This window comes from Diadema antillarum, unplaced genomic scaffold, assembly GCF_040938485.1.
Source record: "Diadema antillarum isolate AM-2024a unplaced genomic scaffold, OU_Dant_1.0 scf00000084, whole genome shotgun sequence".
NCBI lineage: Eukaryota > Metazoa > Echinodermata > Echinoidea > Diadematoida > Diadematidae > Diadema > Diadema antillarum.
In genome coordinates, this window is record NW_027270973.1 from 832,912 (window position 1) to 856,110 (window position 23,199).

Here is a 23,199-nt window from a genome sequence, read left to right on the forward strand (position 1 = left end):
GTCAAACATCCAGGCTGATTTGTAGCAATTTTGATCATAAAGTGCGAAGTACTTGTACACTTGTACATCCATCCAGCCATGTTAAATTTGACTTCAAGATTAAACCTGAAAAACATGTCACAGTGACCATGCCATTATATCACTACCATCATGCTATGAGTGAGCATCGTTTGGGCTGTTCAAAACATCCCCTCCCCCTTATGTGACTTATATCTCTAGGAGCACAGTTACTTTTTACTGTATTTTATATACAAAATGGCTCTATATTACTGTATATGACATTATGTATGTAGTACATACAGTGTACACATAAAATTTGTTTCAGGCTGTTGCTGTTTTTTGTTTAATTTTTTCCTGAAACTTGCAAAGCAATTTTAATCTCCCTCTCCCCTCAGAAAGAAAATGGTAAAAAGTGCACCATTGGCATTCATATGTCAATAATCACCCTGATGTCATAATTTCAGCGTACAATGAACCCATTCGGGGACGTCATTACAGTGTGCCTCCACCAAGGAAGTCGTGTTTTTGCCAACATTTGTTTGTTTGCTTGTTTGTCTGTTTGCAAAATAACTCAAAAAGTCATGTACGAATCTGAATGAAAAACACAGTAAAAGTTGTTAATGACACAAGGAACAGATGATTCATTTTGGTAGTGATCGGGGAATTTTTATGAATCTTTATCTTTTGACAAGTAGGGTAAATAAACTTTGGTGCTCAAGCTGCGCATATTTAAGGTTATCTACTTAACCCTAACCAGGCCGAGCTTTTTGGCCTGTTCTGTGGCCTGGGGAGTGTTGATTCAACCCCCCCCCCCCCCAGATCTCGGCCGTCGATTACGCAGTCACCCTGAAAATTTGCACATATACATTATTATTATTATTTTGTTTTTGTTTTTGTTTTTGTCTCATACCCGGAAATGGTTTAAGGTATAATGTAATTTTATGGAATTTAATGAATATTCATGTACTGATTGGCAGTGATTATCTTGGAAACTTTAGGGTCAATGATCCATGTCAATTCAAATTTTCATTATTTCTTGTGTATGCAGTGTGTGAGAGTTTCTTTCTTGTTCTAATTGTTCTTGTTTTGTGTGAGCCTGCGTGTCATTTTGATTTTGTAATTTTACATTTTTATATTTATGTAATACTGTGTATGTATATTCTCACTTATTGTAAAATCATTTGTAATTCAGCCTCAGGCTGCGATCAATGATTTGTTGAATAAAGATACCATTAATAACAAAATAACTTGTCACGTAATCTACCAAACTATAAAAGAAAAAATTGAAGTTTTCAGTTTATATATTTATATTAATTAATACATATGGTCAGTTTTACAGTAAAGGGTGTAACTTTGATGTGGCAAGGGTCAAAAATTAAAGTTGTGTTTCCATTTTTATCTTTGCCTTTATTTCATATAGGAATGTCTATATTTTCAATATTTTGTCATTCCAGAGCTTAATTCTTAGGCTAAATATGAAAAATGAAGTGACTATTATGGAATTTTAGATAAATTTAGGTAAAAACAACAGGAATGTTTTGGTCACCCACAGCAACCAAATGAAGATAAATGGTGGATGTAATGCAACTTTTCATTTGCTGTGAACATATATTTGAAATATCAAAACACTTTTCCCCCAACAGATATTCGCTCTTGCAATTATTTGGATGTGAACTTCAAATTCCAAGGTAAAAATGGTACCTGACAAACTATTTTTAAGTTAAAAGAATGTTCTAGGAGCAAGAGCCACTCTAAACATAGCCCTAAATTATCTCTTGGTAACAAACATTTATCAACCCAAATCCCAAAGAAATTCGATTATTTTTGACAAAGTTGAAATTTTCAGACTTGTGAGTTTCGGAGGCTTCAGTTAACAAACTAGTGTGTTTCGGAGGCTTCAAAACTGCTAACACAAAGTTCTAGTCCTGTATTCACTTAAAATAATAAAACTACTGTAAGCAACTATCACTACATGCTAGAATAACAACAGGGCATCAATAAAATGTGAATAACAGTATACAGATGTACATTTTATGGCAGTGCATAATGTTTACCCTTCATACAAATTGTACTTATTATTATAAGGATATTAGCTTCCACAAAAGTGAATAACAAACTGTGTACACTTTGAGCAATGCTCAGTTCGAATTTATGACATTACATGAGGCAATATGATTCTAAAGGAAACTGCAACAGTAGCAATAAAAGTACACTGATTAGGAACATCTTTTTTTTTTTTTTTTTTTGCGGCTTAAAGTTAGCAGCAACGCATGTTTCGGAGGCTTCATCATGACTGTTAACATGCAAAAATGGTCCATTTTAAGGTGATATGAAGTACATTAATGCAGCTGATTGTTTCCAAATAACTAACAATGTTGTAACATGTAAAATAGTATTTATTTGTATGCACAAAAAAGACTTTCCAACATATATGTTAAGAGACAAAGAAAAATATTTTAAATCTTTATGCTCAGTTGTATACATACACTGTATTTGCATAGTATCCATGACTTTGGCAACGCAGAACATGATTAGGCTACACACATGTACAGCTGTATGCATTTGTCAAACTTTTCATCATAATGCAGTAAGAATTACTTTCAATGAGTTAGAACTGGAGCTATAGACTTAATGCAAAGATTATGTTTGCTTGCTTTATAAGTGCAGTTTGTGGGATGTATATTGATATAAACCACCCATCATAATTGTTTTATAATTATACATTATGTGAAATCAATTTCAACTGTTGATGAGAAAGGGATAGAAAATAGACTATGTGATGGCATGACGGTTAGATTACAACATAGCATTGTAAAATATAGAAAGGGGAAAAAAGGCTTATAAACATTCTTTTGCATATGGACCATGCCTGATATCCCCTACTATAGCTATCAAATGCAGTGACCATGGTCATAGAACAGCAATCTTAAACACCGATCAGCCATTCCATGTAAGGGTCATCATCAAACTGTCATCATCAAAATGGAGTTGGAATTATAATCAATATATTGGTGATATTATCATGGAGCTCACTAGAAATTGAAATGGTCAAGATCCCATTCATCTTTTTGAATCGCCTCTTGAAAAGATAAATGTACATACCCTAAATGAATTTGAATTAAAAAAAAAAAAATGTTGACCAAATGTATAGTTCCCTATAATATATGATAGTTAGAATTTTACTTTCTTTTTCTGTGGTATACAAGTCACCCCTGTTTCATATCATTTTTTTTTTAAATTCTTCAAAGGCTTCTTTTTTTATAGTTATTTTGTAAAATTCCAGTTTGTGTGACTCCTGTGACAGCTAGGAGGCCTGTTTTTGAAGGTACGCATTGAGAAATTGCTAACAGAACTTTTACTGTTTCTAAAAATGACAACCTTTTTAGCAAAAAATTAAAAAGCAGCAAATGTGTTTAAATATCTAAGTTTGTTAGAAACCCACAAGTTTGTTTTAAATAGTATATGAACCCACAGACTACAGTTTTAACCCTTTGAATTTCAAAATAGTTAGGGGCTTGTAACTTTTTCCAGAAAAGCCAGGACTAAACAGATTATAAAGATTTCAATCATTTCAGTATTGTTCTTCATGAACATAACTTCTCCAGTCACCCACCCATGTAAACTACATGTACCCCATGGCAACAGGCTATTTAAGTAGAGGTCTATGTCATTTATAAACAATCCTATCCCAACCATTACTGTCCATTTACTGCACTGAGAACTACATCCCCAAACATGTCATAGAGTCTCACACATGTATGCAAAGAGATGTTCGTATAAACACAAGTTACATTTTGTTTAATCAAAAATAGTCAAGTGGTCACTGCCAGCATGATAAAGCATGGAAAATAGGGTATAGTATCAAGATTGTGTTGCACCTAGCATGCATCAGATCTGACATACAGATTGACATGAAAACCTGTCTGAATGAAGTAATCAAATGTCAAAATTCCAAAACAGTACCCTGTGATCCAAGTCACACCACAGAAATGATAATCTGCAAGATGTTAGCTATTTTCAAATCCAATCACAAATTTATTGATTAATTACTTTCCTCCAAATAAGTATTGGAAATGAAAGCCAAAGAACTTGTTAAGAAATGGAAAGCTGAAAAAGTCAAGATTTTAGTATGGCAAAAACAAATGCCATGTGAGTAACAATGGAATGGATTTGTCAATGGGTTATAAATGAACACTAAATGTAAAAGATTGTGTTTCGAAACTATTACACTCAGATGATAGTGAGTCGAAAGTGTAAAAATCCAAAAAGTATTTTTCACCATTTGGTCTTGATCATGCATAAAAGATACAACCTTAAATTCAAAAGTAATATATTTCTTAGTTACGTGTATGCTTCCCTCTTGAATAACCATCTATTAAAGTCCTTGAATCTTCAGGACAGGAATAGTGTTCAGTTCTTTAAAAAAAGTGTATTTAACACTAAATAATAAAGTAATTGTTTGGTCTTCATTAACAAAGTCTAACCAGTCAAAAGAGTGATACAAATATGGTCACAACACTTCAACTTCTCTCAAGAGTAAAAATGAGTTATCCAACTTAAGAACATTGATGTATCCACAACTACTTGCTTTGTTGCACTACTGTTGCATGATGTGGGCATGCATGCAAGCTGGAAGTCACTTTCATTACTCACAATATCTAGCCTGTTCCATTGTTTCAAAAGGAAACCTACAAAATAAATGCTTTTCATACATTTAAACAACTATCTACACCTTAATTGAGGAATCATTAAGTCTCATTCAGTCCAAACAGTTATTTGATAGACTTAGAATTACAAAATTGTAATCAAAACATTCCATTTACATGCTGTTAACATAAAATGAAGCCTCCGAAACATCTGGAAAATTAATTTGGTATGCTGTATGTTTTTATGAAAATCATGTATGTTATGTAGAAAGTGATGGGTAAATTGTGTCTTTTTTGGTTGATATACACTGTTTAAACATATTTGTGGGGCAACATCCTCATCTGCTAATATCTTGTTGCTGAGTGAAAAGGTGAGTTATGTGTGACACATCTGCACTGTGTAAGAAAAATAGGTAAATCGTATAGTAAATCTATATTGGTGAGTAAACAAAGCAGCCAGAAAACTGAATGTGATTAAATATCTTTAGATATGTCATAAGCGATCATTGGGTGGGTGAACAATAAATCTAATTTGATTTTGTCCAGAGAAAATCACAAAAATGCAGTGTTAACATCCTTTTGAAGCCTCCGAAACCACTTTTTCTCTATAAAGTGTATTAGCTCAAAAAATTATTGCAGTATCATTATGTTTTTATTATTTTTGTTGTCTGTCCATGTCTGTTGATGATTTCATGGCATAATTTGGGGCAAACACTCAAAGAATTTATCAGAAATGTCAAATTAGATGTTTTTGGTGTTTCGGAGGCTTCAATGCATCTCGGAGGCTTCACGTGTTAACGGAAAATTTGTATTGTCTCCTATTTTCAGAGAGTTTGGCGGATCTTAACTATTTTTGGTCTATTAGGTTAGGGCCCCATATCCTACATTTTGACATCTAGATTAGGTTGCTTCCCTTATCTATATTCATATTATTTGACCAAACACTTTGTTTCGGAGGCATCAAAACTGCTAACGGAAATTTCACTTGATGGAATAAAATTATCACAAAATTTCAAATAGCCCTAGAATCAAGTAAACTTTGATGTAAGTCTAAAGTTTAGCTGCACCTTACTATTTTCAGCATAAAAGAAAGTAACCAAAACACATCCACTGATCATTACTGTCCATCAAAGTTTGTAAACAATTGTTAACGGAAAATGAAGCCTCCGAAACCTCAAATTTGAAGTCATAGTATTCTAAAATAAAGGGCCAGATACAAACCAAACTAATTTGGTCATTTCAATTGACCATATAACTATGCTTTTAACATAAAAAATTAGATCTCTGCAGTTGCTGTAGAAAATTATTAACATTTCAAAAATGTTATACAAATTTCAATGCCACAAAATAGTCATTTTTAGGGTACATATGTGACTGTCAAAACAAAATGCATCAATACCTGGACCTGATTATGCTACCCAAGGTGGCTACTCATAAGGTGACTCACATGGGAAAAAATCTTTGAGATCTATAAATCTATGTGTTCAGGGTGGGCCAAAAGGCTAAAAATTGAAAGTTACACCCTTTACCGTAAAACTGACCATATATGCATGATATCATAAATTTTGCTCCAATTCAGAAAATAAAGCTAATGGCATCCTCATTTTTGGTGGCATTCCTTGTAGCATTCCTGTACTTGAAAAAAAAAAAAAATCTGGTATCAAAATCAATTTCTCATGTATTCTATACTACTTTTTTTATTTCTTCGGTTTTCTTTGTTTTTCTACCTTTTTTTCATTTTTTCCACAAAATTTATTACAGAACCTATTCTAAGCATAATTATGCTAAAAAATAATTGATTTCAAATTGAAAATTATATCTTTTTGAATAAGTTGAGAAAACTCCATTTGCATAGACTTTGTCCCACAAAATCACGTTTTTGAGCCATTTTTGGTCTGACAAGCATGTATAAAAGGTCGTGCGACATTGTAATGGTATGTCCGATTTTCACGAAAATTGTGTCATAATATGTGCGAGACTTGAAAGTAAAAAGTCACTGAGTGGCGTGGTCAAAAAAATTCGCAAGGCAGAGTGGTCGCGGAAAATGTAGGGGGGGGGGGGTGATTCAGTATTCCCGGCCCTTTTAGGGTTAAGGCACCAGGCAACAGGCTTCTTAATCATTGGGAAATTGGGCAATTTTCATCATGAGTATACAACCTTGTACAGGTGGAAATGAGTTAATACTTGGAGGAGGTCTGGACTCTCTGCTTTTCTACATTGTACAATTGTATCTTTGTTCAGTTGGTGCTGATCTTTTTTTTTTTCTTCTGTAGACATCTTTTCTCAAAATGTCTACAGAATCTGGATCTGACTACAGAGGATTTAAAGGCTGTGTTTATTATCAACCACAGGTATCAATACGTACAACATTAAGATACAGTTTGTACTGTATACTAGAGAAATCAAAAGAATTTAGAAGGAAGAGACACTGGATCTTTCGATTTCCAATCACTATACCACTGTGCATAAAAATGTCTTTGACTCATTCACTAACTTGTAAAGTTGGCCTTTTTTAAAGGAAAGCAGGCACCAAAATAAACTAAAGTAAAAGTACTGTGAAGAAGTTCACTTTTTCAAAAATAGTAAAAATCCATGCTACATGTAATCTGTTTATGACAATTCTTTTATTTCCCCTCTCCTCCCCCCCCCCCCCAAAAAAAAATGCTGGTCTACACACGGCTGGATATAATACAGTATCTCCAACTATGACTGGCCATGATACATGAGTGTGAAGGGTTGAAAGCTTGGGGGGGGGGGGGGGTGAGGAGTCTATGCATTACTCCAGGGTTCTGTCCTGGGATTATCTAACAAAGGACTAAGAGGGAGTATGTGGAGACATCTATAACGTTACCTACAAAAGTCGCCATACAATGAAGTCGCTACTTGTTCATGCACCTGTTACTGTTTGTCCGTCTCACCCATTGTATGACTCTTGTTTATGTCGGATGAAAAGTAAAAAATACAATGTACATGTATGTCCTTTCGTTTAATGGTGGGTGTGTTTTAAAAAATGAGGGGAAAAAGGGTGGCAGCTCAACAGTAGAAACATGACTGCCCAATGGCGACCCGATGAGAGTACTGGTGATTGGTGAATTGCATGAGTTGTGCGTGCTTGGGACCTGGATTGAGAACCTGAGGGACAGCACGCACAGCCTTGCGTGCAGGTCTGTTGCAGATGTATGCATTAACACACTGCAAGCTGCACACTGGCGCCTCAACTGGTAGAATCAAAGATGATAGAGCGCCTTGCATACTGTCGTCGGGTCGCCAGATGGAAGATACCTAAAACATGGTCTTCCCAAAAAATCTATGAGAGAGAAAGGTGAGAACTATAATTCTCACATGACGAAATAATATAAGGATGAATTATCAGTTTTACCTGCTATTGTTAATGAAAACTTCATGGTAATTAACCCGTTCCTTACGGGAACCTGGTTTACCAGGTTCCCGTGGGAGCAACTGATATACGGGAACCTGGTTTACCAGGTTCCCAAAATGAAGACAAGGGTGCCTGTTTCAGTGGCCTAAATTCATGTTTCTTTCTGTTAAAATGCCCAGAAAAGTGAGTTTGATAAAAAGATCAGAGTTTACTCTATCAGGATTTGTTCTCCTTCTGCGTGTTTTACAGTATTATGTACCTTTTCCTGATCTAGTTTTTTGCTTGTTCTGCTGTAAACTCGTACGAACATGTACATAGCGATCAAGGCTGAGATCAGTTAGAAATGCGGGTTCGCTGACCCCAGTCACCTCATTCAGGTACATTTTGTACCTGATTTTGTGCAGAACAAAAGATTCTGAGAGCTCATCAGCGCACGCTCTATTCATACCTCGCACCCGATCGATATTTCCATTGTTCACTGGCACATGTAGTTGACCGTGGAAAGGGGGAAACAATGAACCGCTTGACTGCCTTCACACAGATGGATTACCAACCTGTGTGCCTCTCTGTGGACGGGCGAAAAGAATCTCGTTTGGGGGCATTAAAGGCACTCAGAGAATTGCGGAAGGAACGGGTTAACATTATTAGGATTATGGGGGGGGGGGGTAACAAAAGGAACTTTTTCCATTACCCCATTGGGAGCTGTTCTCTAACCTTGGAAGATCAAGATTGTAAACAGATTTATAATTTGATACCTCCGTTGTGACTATAGATCTAGTATGTCTATTCCTAATCCTGTTCCTAGCTGCACATCTCATCACACCAGCCACTGTCACAGTGCTGAGTGATACAGTGCACTACTGTTACACGAACTTGGCTATAACAAAATTCTGGTAACAAGGATATAAAAATCCACGTCGCAAAATTATCAGTGCTACCGTATATTTTATGGGTAAGAGTTCCTTTTGTACCCCCCTTAAAATCGCAAAAATAACAATAAGAAAATATATTATTTAGTCACAAAACACATTTGTGACCCGCTACAACAAAAGGATCATAGAGTCGCTGATGGCTGAGCCGAGAAAATCGAGTTTGAAGTCACATCATCAAAATTGGTCAAAATTGGTCAAAACCAGTGAATTTCTGATTTTGGCATAATTTTGTAGTCTAATGTTCTGTCTATCATCTGCCGAAATTTCGAAGCTAAACGATCAAAGGAAAGGCAAGAGATCAGCGTTTTTCTAAGCTATGATTTTCCTACGTTCAACGAAACAGAAACGTGTCCGAAGATTTGGATTTAGCACCGCAGCTAGACTCCGCCCCTAGCAACGAGGGAGTGATCTTATTGGCCAGTGCGTGGCATTCTGATTACTGATTGGTCGTGCATAGACCGCTGGCGCTAAGCTTGAATGAACATCGCGGAGGTCGCTAGGAGCGTGCCTTCTATTGTCAAGCGGTGAAAACTGTCTCACCTCCCCTTGATCATGATAGCGTCGGAAGGAAAACTTTGAAGGCGTTTTTCTCGAAACTCTGATTTCCTCAACCACTTGACATGCGCTAATAAAATCATCAATATCTCTGCAACCGAGTACTTTTATGAGTTGTGCTATAAATCAAAATAAAGAAGAAGAATAAGGGAATAATGTCATGCCAGTTTAAGAAAACTGTCCTCCCCCGACTTTCGGATCCTTTTGTTGTAGCGGGTCACATTTATATAGATAGGTAGACATAGTGGCAGAAATTAATAAAAACCTACAAAAATGTAATAATAGTGAAAATTTACTCACCAACTTAATTTCACATAGGTGGGACTAACATTATGCTGCTAGCGATTAATCCTAAGTTTTGTGCGCATTTTACAGCAAATTGGTTGTCATGATCAAGTTTAAGCGATAATGCCACATCATTTCCTTCTGAATTAAGCGCCTGGTGGACAGTAGTTGTAAAAAAAAAGATAAATTTTTATGTTAAACCAGATCGTATTGCTAGCGAAATGCGATGGATGGACACCATGCCTACTGTTGTATACTGTGTGCACGCGTTGCACGTACCTACGTCGCTCGGTTGAAGGTAACTAGCTCGCCCTTTTAACTCACCACAAATATTAGACAACTTGGCCGTGACCATGTACAGGTTGACAGTCAGGATGTAAAAATTTTATTTCGATGGTTATGTTAACATTAGAGCTAAGGATTAGGGTTAGGGTCAGGGTTAGTGTTAGGGTTACGTTGATCCCAGAGTCCTTTAAGGTGACACGGACCCCGGTGTCCTAGGGGGACGCGGACCCCGGAGTCCTAGGGTTAGGGTTAGGGTTAGTGTTAGGGTAACGTTGACCTCGGTGTCCTGGGTGACGCGGACTCCGGTGTCCTAGGGTGATGCGGACCCCGGTGTCCTTGGGTGACGCAGACTCCTGGGTTACGTGATTCCCTGTGACATAGACTCTTATCCACCTATAAACCTTCAGTTCTATGGCTTTCAATTCATGCATATATAGTTCTTCAATTGCCTGAAAAACAGTCAAAACTAGAAGAAGTTTGAGGTCGGTTTGTACTGGGGTGAAACTTCAATTGTCGAGACTGCACCTATTATGCAAAGCAATACAAGGCAGACGAAAAGAATAGACTACTCAGAAGAAAGTCAAGTAGCGCCATCTACGACGAGCATAGTACAGTTGATGCACTGTATATTTGCCACAAATTACCTCTGCCTCGCAACTCATCGTGCAGCACGATCGTGAACGCACTGGGCTCAGATGCTCACGATAGTGAGTTTGAGTCCCAGACCCGTCAGTAAATTTCAGTAAAATGTTTCTCTTTCTAATTATGTCATGTTTCAGGTTCATGCAGGAAGTCCACTGGAGATGGCGATTGTCAAATGGAGAGACAGAAGGAGAAAGGGGAAAGAGAGGGAAGAGAGAGAATAACAAGGAAGACATGCGAGAGGAGAGAAAACATTTTTTCAACATTTTCTTCTTTTAGTAATGACCCCCCCCCCAAAAAAAAAATCCACGCCCAATTTTTACTCAACCCCCATCAAAATGTTGCCCTCTTTTAGACAGTTAGGTAGAGCTCAAAATACGCAATCGGGGGGGGGGGGGGGGGGGGGGGGGGGGGGGGGAGTACACTACAAAAGGAACTCTTTCCGTTTTATAGTTAGAACCTAGTGACCAGTGTCTAGTTTTTGGTTAGCAACAAATTGTTTAACTCTAACGTTAATAACGAAAGAAAACTATCATCCACCACTGCACCAGCCTAACGTTCTGCATTAGACCAGCACTGCGTTAGACTAGCTAGCTAGCTGGGTATCCCACAGATCCCAGGACCCAGGGTCCGGCAGAGACTAAACACATGTGATACCCTACAGTCCGGGAAACCCGCTCATGAGGACCGCTCCCGCGTACGAGGACTGCCCCGCCTCATGAGGCGTGGGGGCGGTCCTCATGAGGCGGGGCAGTCCTCGTACGCGGGAGCGGTCCTCATGAGCGGGTTTCCCGGACTAATATACTGACAACTTATACTGTGTAGAACCTAGTGAAGTGCACATAGAACCATGTCTTATTGAGATCTAAACCGAGTGGAACGAAATGTTATGAACGTGCGCGTGTGATATAGACTTTCATTGTTGTTTAATCATGACTTTATTCAAGTTCAAGTAAGTGTGAGAATAACAAATATACAAAAGAACCAGGTCCACCGTTTCATTCAAAACGAATGGCAGGTTTAGACACGTACATGGGGATACAAAACAACAATATTAGAGTTTACATTATTGCAACCCATATCACACATAGAATATCAGATATTACCGGTGATCAATCAATAAAAACAATAGATACATAATACTATTTCTGTGTTACGAAAACAGCAGTGATGTAGTTATCATCCGCAGTATTAATACAATAATCCGCATTAAAATATAATATAATAAATTATACAAATACACATATAGGCCTATATATATGCATATACATACACACACATACATATATACAAAAAAACCCACATAAACCTAATTGTCATCATCATCTCATCAAATCTTCATCAACGTTAATCTTTATTTGGCTCTGTGCCCCATACCCCTACCACATATTATAATTATCAGAACCCATCTTATTTACAACTATCAATCTTTTTCAACCTAAAACCAAAAACTATAAACAAACATTTCTACTTTTTTTTTTCAATTACCCATTCACCCGTAATATTACAGTGCATCAATACTAATTTCATCTCAACTTTCCAAACATATCATTTAACCTCAAGTTCCTTTCCTTTCCCAACAAAAAACAAAACATAAAAAAATGCGAAATCCAAACCAGCCGCAGCGGCAGAATAAACTTTCACCCGCTATCCCCATCTCATACCTGCGGCTACCCTCCTCCTCCCCCCCCCCCCCCTCCCGGGAAAAAAAGAATCTACAGCCAATACCACATATAAACCGTAAATATCTGCGCCTGTATATTATACAAACAATAAATATCTATATCAATAATTATAACATACCTCAAACAGTATTCTACAATTATATCACATACATAACACATGATTACAAACATGTGTCTTACAGACCGGCAAACATATTCCTATACTTCCACGTCGGCTTCATAGTGGGTGTGAATATTGCATAACTATTAAGTCATGGATCTAGGTGCCGTACCTCCCCCCAAGCTCTCTCTTTCCTGGCATAAAATATTGAAAAAGAGGAGAGTATGGCGAGTTTAGAGAGTGTCTGGAAAAAATCGTTTGGACGAATCTTTGAACCTGTTGTTCTCAGAATTCGCTTTAAACGGCTTTTGTTCCCCCGGTCTATTAGGCCCCTTGCCCCGACTTCTATCGCGTGGAATGACACTGAGTAGCCCTTATCCTGGATGTCCCGCACAATTGAATTATACTTTTCTACTTTTCTTTGATGTGCATCCTTGAGGTTCATTTCAAAGGGAACAGTTAGTTCAACAATCGTGATATCTTGTTCTTCCTTAAGGATAACTAAATCTGGGCGCAAACTTGTAGTGAGAATATGGGGAGGTATGGTGCCCCCGGCGATTGAGTGCCCCTCTAAGTCAGTGTAAATCGTCCCGTTGGACAGATTTTCAAGAAATGTTTTATACATATACCTCAGCAGGTTGTTATGACGCCACTCGTATCTATCTAGAAAAACTGGGCAGTTTGAAAGTATATGATGCAAAGTGCCAGTGGTGCCCGGGCAGAAGACACATTTATCACTGAGGCGTTTACCCCAGGTGTGCAAGTTTGTGTAGGAGGGCAGAGAATCTATACACGCATTGATAATGAAACTGAGAACTCTTTTGGGGAGGTTATACATGATCGATTTCCATGTTAGATTCTCATTTTCCAGTAACAGTAATGATGTGAATTTCCCCTGCACTAAGAGTGGCGCTACTCGATCAGTCCAGTATTTCACTGTATCCTCCTCTATTACCTGCTTAACCATTTTCTTTACTGCGTTCCATGAGCTTATCTGCACATTAACTAAATTTTCCACTTTACCATGCGTTACGTTACAATTCACAACAGTGGACTGTTTACGTGCCCAATTTGACTCTCTTTCAATGGCGGAGTCAATCGCTTGGTTAACGACACTATCAGCTTTGACTCTTGATCTGGTGAAAGCTAGAGATTGAGACTGGCGGTAGATGTCAGATAGGCTGGGGATGTTGAGACCATGGGGTAAGTGAACAATGGCGATGTTAGCACCACGAGCGGGAACACCTAACCATTTTTTCAGATATTTGTCGGTCATTACATCAAGTTTATCTAGGTGGGTCTTTTGCAGTGTATGAACTGTAAGCAAAAAACGAATAGAATTTAGCAGGTAACGTGAATAGATGGCAACCTTAAACTCCGAACGGACACATGTTTCTTCAATTCTTTGCATCTTGACCATTATTTCATTGTGAACGAACTCGCATACTTCGGCTGGTTTGCCACTAAAACAAATATGCGAACCCAGAAATTTATGAGACTTTTCTTTGATTGAACGAATACGTTCAGAGCCGATTGAATAGTCAATCTCTTTAGGGACACCACCGCAGATAGAAAGACTGCAGCATTTGGAAGGTTTTAGTTTGAGTCCCATTGACGCTGTGTATGAGTGCAATTGGTCAATTATTTTTTGATGTTGTACTTTGTTGTTCGTGATCAAATTGAAATCGTCTGCGTACGGAGTTGTTATGATTCTGGTGCCATTCAGATCATACCCCAGTCTATCCTTCATCTGTCCGAGATATTCGATAAGGGGGTTGAAACATAACAGAAAAATCATAGGTGAGAGGGGGTCTCCCTGAAACACGCCTTTTTTAAACGTGAAAGGTTGAGACAGCCATTTGTTACCTTTTACACTACCTTGCAATCTACCGTACAGATTGTCGATGTACACCGATAGATTGGTTGGTACATGAAAACGATGCAAGGAATGGGATATCAACTCGTGGCTAACACTCCCAAAAGCATCCGCCAGATCGAAAAACGTTAGATGCACTGTGCGTTTCTTGGCTTTACTGTGCGCAATTATTTCATGTAAGACTTGATTATGCTCGACGCAACCATTAACTCCATTGATGAAAGCCTTCTGCACATTCGGGTCAATGAAACAATTTGTAGTCAGATAACATGCTAGACGGTTTGCGAGTATTTGGTGAAAAATTTTACTTACACAAGAAGTTAACGAAATCATTCTGAAATTTTCCGGTACATTTGTATCCCCGGCCTTATGTATCAGCGTTACTTGGCAACAGGACCAGCTCTCAGGGGGGTCATTTGTTTCAAGAAGTAGTTGAGAAAATAGAGTGGCCAAAAAATGGTGAACACAAGGAGTATTTCTAAGCAAGCCGTACATAAGGCCATCTGGCCCGGGAGAGGAAGAAGCCTTCTTGGCTTGTAATACTAATTTCACTTGTTTAGGTGTAACCGGGGTTAAATCAAATTCATAATTTCTTTCATCTACGTTTATGTATGGGAACCATTGGAGCTGATTAAAATCGATGTGCTCATTATTGACTGGAATTCTTCATTGCTTTGTTTGAGTAAATATAGATTCTACGTCGTGGAGTAAACAGCCTATAATAACACCTACCGGTATATATTTTGGGCTGCCGTACTTACCGCTGAAAGCCTTTTGATGAACCCACAATTTAAAGTTTTTCATCCTGTTGTTGTCAGTCGTATAGCATCCGACAAGTATTTGGCACGTCAATCAAGGATCCAAGTAGAGACGTCACTCTCGTCTAACGTTACAGGTTATGGATGGATATGAGTGAGGCGTTGTTCTCTAACATGACCATGGGCATGATGACGAAACTTCAGTCCACTGTCAAATCAATGGCAATCAATGCTAACGAGTAAAAACACCTATTTTCGTCGTAAGATTACAGCAGAACTTCTGCACTGTCACCTGAATATACGTTGTCCCCGACCATGGACAACGGTGCCACTTGATGACCGAGCTATGAATATCTTGGTTGCATGTAGACTAGTTGAATGCTAGATTGTAGATGCTTAAAGCTTCCACATCTCCCTCCTCATGATCCTGACCCTGATTTTCACCGCTCGCGATCGCATAAGAAGAGAGTGGCGTCGAGGGTCGTTTACCGTATGATCGCAGGCCACCAGGCGGATCGACGGAGCCCTGTGTACCGTGAGGATGGGCATGGGGTTGTTCCCGAGGCTCGGATACCAGTGGACCGCACAGCAGCCGCGCGTGCGGTGCTCTTTCATCTTTGGTTCGCGCGCGCACGCTGCGCTGCATACATATGCATGCATATCATCATCCAACGTATACCCACCGTACCGAACTAGAGTTCGGTGCGTATACCACATGCATTCGATGTGATGAAGAATAACGACGAGGACCATAGCGAAACTGGCGTGTCACCATGTTCAATTTGATGCGAAAATGTTCACTCTTACAAGTCGCTGTCAACCATATCGTCGTAAATCATGGTGAGATAATATCCACAGTAATGTAGATATTGAGCGAAAAGAAGTCTTTATCGTTGCTGGACTACCCATCAATGACTTCAAAAAATGGCTGTGGTGTAAAACTTCTGTATAATTTAGTCCCGCATACTCTATTTCGTGTAGTGTGCCTTAAACAGTTTTACTATAAACAGTAAATTTATAGAACCAATGACGAATGTGGCAATTATAATATGATGATAACACTAGCTTAACACTAGTCTAACACTATAACAGTATTATACTATGGCCCGAATTTACCAAGGTGGTACAAATGAAACCATGGACAGGCATGGTTTAAACCATGGTATGGACAAAAACCATGTCCATGGCGCGCCATCCCCAAGTCAGTCCGGGAAACCCGCTCATGAGGACCGCTCCCGCTTACGAGGACTGTCCCTCCTCATGAGGACCTCCCCCCCGCCTCATGAGGCCCCCCGGGGAACGCCTCATGAGGCCCCCCATTCACTTCTTATTCATCTCACATCTGACGTATAAATTGTCGCAACTTTGCACGGTGAACCCACACATACATGTCCACTATCCATGATGAAAAGAAGAAAAAATCCCGTCTGTTTTTTTTTCAAAAATCGAGTTTTAATCAACCGATGCAGAGCGCCCATCAAAACACGGGCGCCAGCGCGTTCGCACAATGCAAGACTGCCGCACCTAGCGGCCTGATCCGACTAAATATTTTCGATGCTTTTTTCTGCGGCTCTCACCTCTCTGCGCACGAATCAGCCTCGTGAAGCTGAAGTCTGACATCTTTTTACACAAATTCGTAACGAGAAAAATTAAATCAGTACTAACCTGATCTTGTCCATATATTCCAAATTACTATTCCACACTGATAGAGTAGGTGGGTAGATGACATACTCCAGTTTGTTAGCAAAATAATCACTTTGTAGGTATGACGAGTTCACTTTCTTCGTCAATTCCGCCCACGATTCCGCCGCCTGCTTACCGTTTGGGCGCTTTTTCTGGAATCATCCCGCGACGCAACGTACGTCGCATCACATCACGCATCCAGCACATACCAGACTGGTATGTATGTCATCTACCCACCTACTCTATCAGTGTGGAATAGTAATTTGGAATATATGGACAAGATCAGGTTAGTACTGATTTAATTTTTCTCGTTACGAATTTGTGTAAAAAGATGTCAGACTTCAGCTTCACGAGGCTGATTCGTGCGTGGAGAGGTGAGAGCCGCAGAAAAAAGCATCGAAAATATTTAGTCGGATCAGGCCGCTAGGTGCGGCAGTCTTGCATTGTGCGAACGCGCTAGCGCCTGTGTTTTGATGGGCGCTCTGCATCGGTTGATTAAAACTCGATTTTTGAAAAAAAAACCAGACAGGATTTTTTCTTCTTTTCATCATGGATAGTGGACATGTGTGTGTAACAAAAAATCACCGTGCAAAGTTGCGACAATTTATACGTCAGATGTGAGATGAATAAGAAGTGAATGGGGGGCCTCATGAGGCGTTCCCCGGGGGGCCTCATGAGGCGGGGGGGAGGTCCTCATGAGGAGGGACAGTCCTCGTACGCGGGAGCGGTCCTCATGAGCGGGTTTCCCGGACTGAAGTGTCGCATGGAATATTTCGTTACGAAATCAGTTATTTCGTTGATGAAATGATTATTTTGTAATGAAATGACGACATTTTGTTATGAATTGTAAGTTCACTAAATGCCAAAATGAACACTCGTCTTCGTCCATGAAACCACACCAACCTTCTTGACCCAAAGATCACTGAAGATTGAAAAGTTTGGCTGCCAGTCAGTGTGAATGGGGAAACTTCAGCCACAGGATCTTTTGCCAGTCTGACTGCGGCATTAATGTTCATGAAGCTATCATGCAGTGCTTGGGCTACCTATCTGAACACTGCATATGTAATTCTTACATTGCTAGCTCCTAGTTGCAAAACTGTTACACCTCTTTCATGTACCCACGCCACGGTCAGCAAACATAGAACGTCTACTAGAAAGGATGAAGTTCCCACCCCTGACTGTATTAGTAATAGATTTAAAGTATAGAGATCTACATCATATTGGTATTTGTCAAGCAGTTCTTGTGAATAATGTTCTGAAAATGTAATTTGTTGTGTATATTTCTTTATTTTGTTTCTTTCATTCTCTCTCTCTCTGTCTCTGAAATGTAGGGAGGTTTGCACTACCAACAGTTGTACAAGTGGCTACAATGAAAAACTTCCAACCCTTTGATACATTTGATTGTAAGTATGGCATAAAACATATTGTACAACCATGTCATATGGTCCACTAAGTTTGTGTAGTATGTATCGTCAACCTTGCTTTATAAGTCGACCTCGCATAAGTGGAAAAATTGCCAAAGTCAATGGTCTTTCCAAGTCCTCTTCTCGTTATATTCTATCGATTTTAATCTCTTGTAAGTCGAAGCTATTTCTTCAGTTCAAATAGATTCAACTCTTAAAGTCGGACGATCATCATCACTAATGGTACGTACAAAACTCCTGAACGACCAAAGTTTGTGCATGCAATTGCGCAATGCCAGACTCGGTGCTATATCCATGAATGTGTGGGACCAAGGAGGTGCTAGGCAAAGTACCTCCTCGGTGGGACAATGCTGCCACTGAGACACGTGTGTGTGTGTGTGTGTGCGTGTGTGTGTATACATCATACACAAACATTGTGACCGCGAGCTGCGGTGATTGGAGGAGAGAGGCCAGAAAGCGCGTGGCTGTTTTGGCCTCTCTTCATGCGCATGCGCACTGAGAGTGTGCGTCCATTTGGAAACTCTCGTGGCTCATTCGGACAGCCATTTTGGGTCAGGAGATTTGTAGCACAGAACTCTTGTAGTCTAGAGTGTTGTTCGCTGACCCATTGAGCCAGCACTATTCTCATTCGGGGTCACTACATTTGATACAGAATGGAGGAGGCAGCGTGTTGCGTTCGTCTCCGTGCGGCACAAACCACTCGCCACGATTGTAAGGCTTTAAATAGGTAAGGTTGCCTGTATCTCTACGGGTATCTGTGCAGCTGTGTGTAGGTGTCTGGGTACTATGGTTTGTATTTAATCAAGGAGAAAAAATATGAAACATCTTTATCTTCACACAAATCTGTAATGCATTTTTAGGTGGCCTGCTGTAGATCAACATACATGTACCAAGGTATGTCATGCATACATACACTTGCATTTGCACAGCCAGTCATGGTGTGTTATCCTTACTTTGTGCATTGTTTAATACAACTGTATGTTCAAGTCTCGAGTCAAACAGTTTCATTAAGCTTCACTCATAAAGGTTATGCCACCTGTAAAGTACGGCTATTGTCACGCAATGCTTTATGTAGCTACTTTTATGTCCTTTCTGCCTTGTTGCATTCGGATATTGCCTCAATTGTGTTGGAATTGTACTCTGTGGTTGGATTGTTCTCATACTAAATTTAAACATATTCATTTTGTCTAGATGTCAAAATTCCTGCCAAGCCCAAACTGAAGTTCCTGAACAAAGTGCCAAAGAGGACGCGGTATAAAAAGGTCTTTAAGGGTCTACATGATATTCGAGGCCCAGCAGAAGTGTCCAACACACTCATCTTCAAGCAGTATGGCCTCATGGTGAGAAATGTGTCCAGTTTTATGTTACAGCTATGTTATTAATTTGAGATCTGATAACTTCAGATGTTATCCAGTTTAATATTCATCCTGCTTTCATATTACTATTGTCATGTGATTTAGCCTTCCCCTGGGGAAAGGCTGCTACAGTTTGCCATCAAGATGAGAAACCAGGCGAAACCCCCCCCCCCCCCCCCCCAAAAAAAAAAAAAAAAAAAAAAAAAAAAAAAAAACATTTGATATGCATGATACAAGACAAATGAGCCGTAGGAATTTGGTCAACACTGATCGAAATTAGTTTTGACCATGATGAACCATGCAGTTGTTACCAATTTCCTATTTGACCATATAACCACACACTTGACTTTTGAAATACAGGTGTATCCCGGTAATTATACTTCTGTCTCATTTGTAACTCATGGAAAAGTTTCAGGAAAATATGTCTTTCACTGGATTTTTTTTTTTTTTTTAGACAGGGGGTGTTTATCATGTGCATTAAACTTTATCATTTCCACATGTGGGAGTACCAATTAAAGCAAAATCTCAAATATATGTTGGTTTGCTTTTTATTGTATGGAAATTTTAAGATATGGAATTTAAAGATAGGCTGTAAGTTTTGAATAAAAACCATAGGCTAAAAGTTTTATCAACATGAAAATATTCCACTCATTTACAATTAGCGATTTTAAACTTGCTGGTAGTGTTACATCCCATGGATAGAATATTAATCAATCTTGTGCTTTGCACTGCATTAAATGCTACAGGCAACAACAGGGGGCTACATGAAACATGGCCACTTTGAGATGATCCGACTGACCATCAACCGTTTCATTGGAGACAGTGACCACATGTTTGCCCGATGGAGGGTCAATTCACCCTTCAAGCCTGTCACCAAGAAGGGCCAGGGTCAGCGGATGGGTGGTGGAAAGGGTGAGTGGTCACTGGGTTGAGAATAGTTTGTGTAGGGTATCATTCTGTAACCACCAGAATTCCATCGGTATACCAAGATTAAAGAGAGTTTACCCCAAAGAGGATCATGTTGCCATCATGGTCACTTGATTTTGATGTTGCTTGTGATGCCATTACTCAAGAATTCTGTATCATTTGTACATAAGATGTTGGCAGTCATACACTTTCATGAAAGGTATTTTGTTTCCTCTCCTTACAACTCTGTTCAGGATTAGTCAAAAGAGTGGTGCACTCAAATTCATACATATCCTGTATGTAACACACAGGTTGTAAACTCTTTCATGAAACATAGTCACTGTGGCAATTATTTACCTGACCTCTGCATTTTTAATTGATAATGTATATGAATATGAAATTGTAACATCAATCCATGTGTTATTTCTGTATTTGTCACATTCAGGCAGCGTGCATCACTATGTCACTCCAGTGAAAGCGGGTCGCATCGTCATGGAGCTAGGGGGGCGGATAGAGCTGGAGGAGGTGTACAACATCCTGTACCAGATCTCCAAGAAGCTCCCCTTCCGCTGCAAGGTGGTCTCAGAGGACATCATGGGGGAGATGGCAGAACAATATGGTGCGAAAAAGGAGGAGAACGCAAATCCATGGACATTTGAGCGCATTGCCAAGGGGAACTACATGGGCATCTCCAAGTACTTGGGGCCCTATGACTACAAGTGGTTTGGAGAATACCGATAGGGATAAATAGCTCTTCTTCAGTGGGAGTTAGCCTGTGCTTCCAGTTCTCTATGATTCTGGGAGTGTCCAACTGCACATGGTTTGGAAGTCTAAAACCCATTGAGCAAGGAGTGCCATGAGTGGACAGCATCAGTATAGAGGATGAACAACTTTTGGATGAGTGGATAACCCATTCCTCTATGATTGTGGTACACTGCTTTTGAGTTCATCTTTCTGCAATCAGACTTTGTTCAACCCGTTTATGTGCCAGGGACTTTGGACAATGCTATGGCATTATCTGTGTCAGTCAGCACTCCATGCACACAGAGGGGTAATAGTGAAGAAATCAAGACTGAAGTGATTTTTTTTTTTTTCAAATGGAAGTACCGTATTTCAGCTACACGTAGCCCCAGTGTCTGTGTGTAGAAAGTTATAGCCCAACGTTGCCATGTCAGTTAGTGAAAATGCAATTCCTTTCTTCTTAGCATATCACATCGCTACTGCTACTACATGTACTACCACAGTATAAGAAAATTGATGAAAGCTCCAGGGGGAAAAATACATATTGTATTTTTTGGGGGGGTACCTGGTGCATTTAATTCTTTCCACTATGCAGTAGTCCCTTTTTATTTTCCCCCTTTTCTCTCGAACAATATGTTATGTCTCACATTTAAAAATCTAATAAATTGTCAGACGTGAAGAACCACCAAAATAATTATGAGCATTTGAAATAAACTGTATTGCTTATATTAAAGGAATATATGGGTCTTTTCAGACATGTGCATTTTGTATTCTCATTGAAGCAATTGTCTGAAATGGAAATTGCTAGATAAACTTTTGATATGCTGTAGTGTCTGTTCTGTAGAATATTCACCCTTCCAAAAGGCTAAAGGCACACTAGTACCTTACAAGCATGAACAGGGGATGTCAAGCTACAGATGGCAAGTGGCATCAAAGTAAAAGTGTGATTGTGAAATTTTGAGTCAAATGAATTAATGCTTATTTGACATATCCCTCTTACAAAGAAGCAGGCAGTGTGAGGCATAATGAATGTTAGGTAAAGAGATCACAGTTTTCCATCTGAGTCGGCAACAACCTCAAAAGGTCTGTTTGGATAGAGAAAGAAGAGTGAGAAGGTTTGAAAGGTAATACAGTGCACTCCCGTTATAACGAAATTCCGGTTACAATGGAGTAAAAATTCAGGCCGCAACATTATCCGCTCTATGTTTTTCTATTGTTTATTTGTTCGGTTATAACGAAACATGGATATAACGAAAGAAAACTGCTGGTCCAGAGGACTTCGTTATAATGGGAGTCCACTGTAGAAAAGTGGGAGATGAAAAAAAATGGAAAGAGAGGAGAAATATTGGAAGGAAGGAGAAGAGGGAGAAAATGAAGGAGGTAATCTTTTCTGGAAGTCCTCCAAAGAACTGTTGGTATATCTGGCAAAGGAGTAGATGAGAAAGGTAGAGAATAAGGTTCTTTCTTGAGAAGTCCTGAAATGTTTTGACACACACACACACACAAACACACACAGGCATACAAGGATCACACACACATGCACGCACATTGAATAAAGTTGGGAAAAAATTGTGATGTTAATGCACCAAACTTTCATCAAGGCATTATGATTTAATTTGAATTTCAATCATCTTTATATCAAATTGGAAATTTGTGGGACTGGGACTGTTTATGTGTATGTACGTTTATATTGGAGTGTGTGCACGTTCTTTGAGTGTGCGTGTGTGTGTGTGTGTGTGTGTGTGTGACTTCAGTTCTCAGAAAAGCATGCAATGCATTTCATTTAAAAGGGTCCAACATTCAATTTATTCTCTCATTTCAATACGTTGGCTCAAGTCTATTTTTGCACTCTCACAACCAATGCCATGCAAGTGTAAACACATACCAAATTATTCAGGAGAAAACACTCTTTCAAACCAAGTATGATAATTGCACATTTATGGGCTG

The 23,199-nt window shown here is 39.2% G+C and overlaps 2 protein-coding genes across 2 annotated transcripts in view; one reads left to right on the plus strand and one right to left on the minus strand.

The window, feature by feature from the left end:
• The window catches only part of LOC139717869 (GATOR1 complex protein DEPDC5-like), a 60,829-nt gene extending 45,326 nt beyond the window's left edge, over positions 1–15,503 (minus strand). Inside the window, exon 1 of the mRNA XM_071629358.1 lies at positions 15,147–15,503. Coding sequence (XP_071485459.1) covers positions 15,147–15,189 — 43 coding nt within the window. The 5' untranslated portion in view covers positions 15,190–15,503. The remainder of the gene's footprint in view (positions 1–15,146) is intronic.
• Positions 15,504–15,871: 368 nt separating this feature from the next.
• Positions 15,872–21,989, plus strand: LOC139717885 (large ribosomal subunit protein uL16m-like). The gene is made up of 5 exons (XM_071629373.1): positions 15,872–15,983; positions 18,158–18,229; positions 19,442–19,590; positions 20,352–20,517; positions 20,957–21,989. The coding sequence occupies exons 1-5, from the start codon at positions 15,917–15,919 to the stop codon at positions 21,250–21,252; spliced, it is 750 nt and encodes a 249-aa protein (XP_071485474.1). The 5' UTR covers positions 15,872–15,916; the 3' UTR covers positions 21,253–21,989.
• Positions 21,990–23,199: the final 1,210 nt, after the last annotated feature.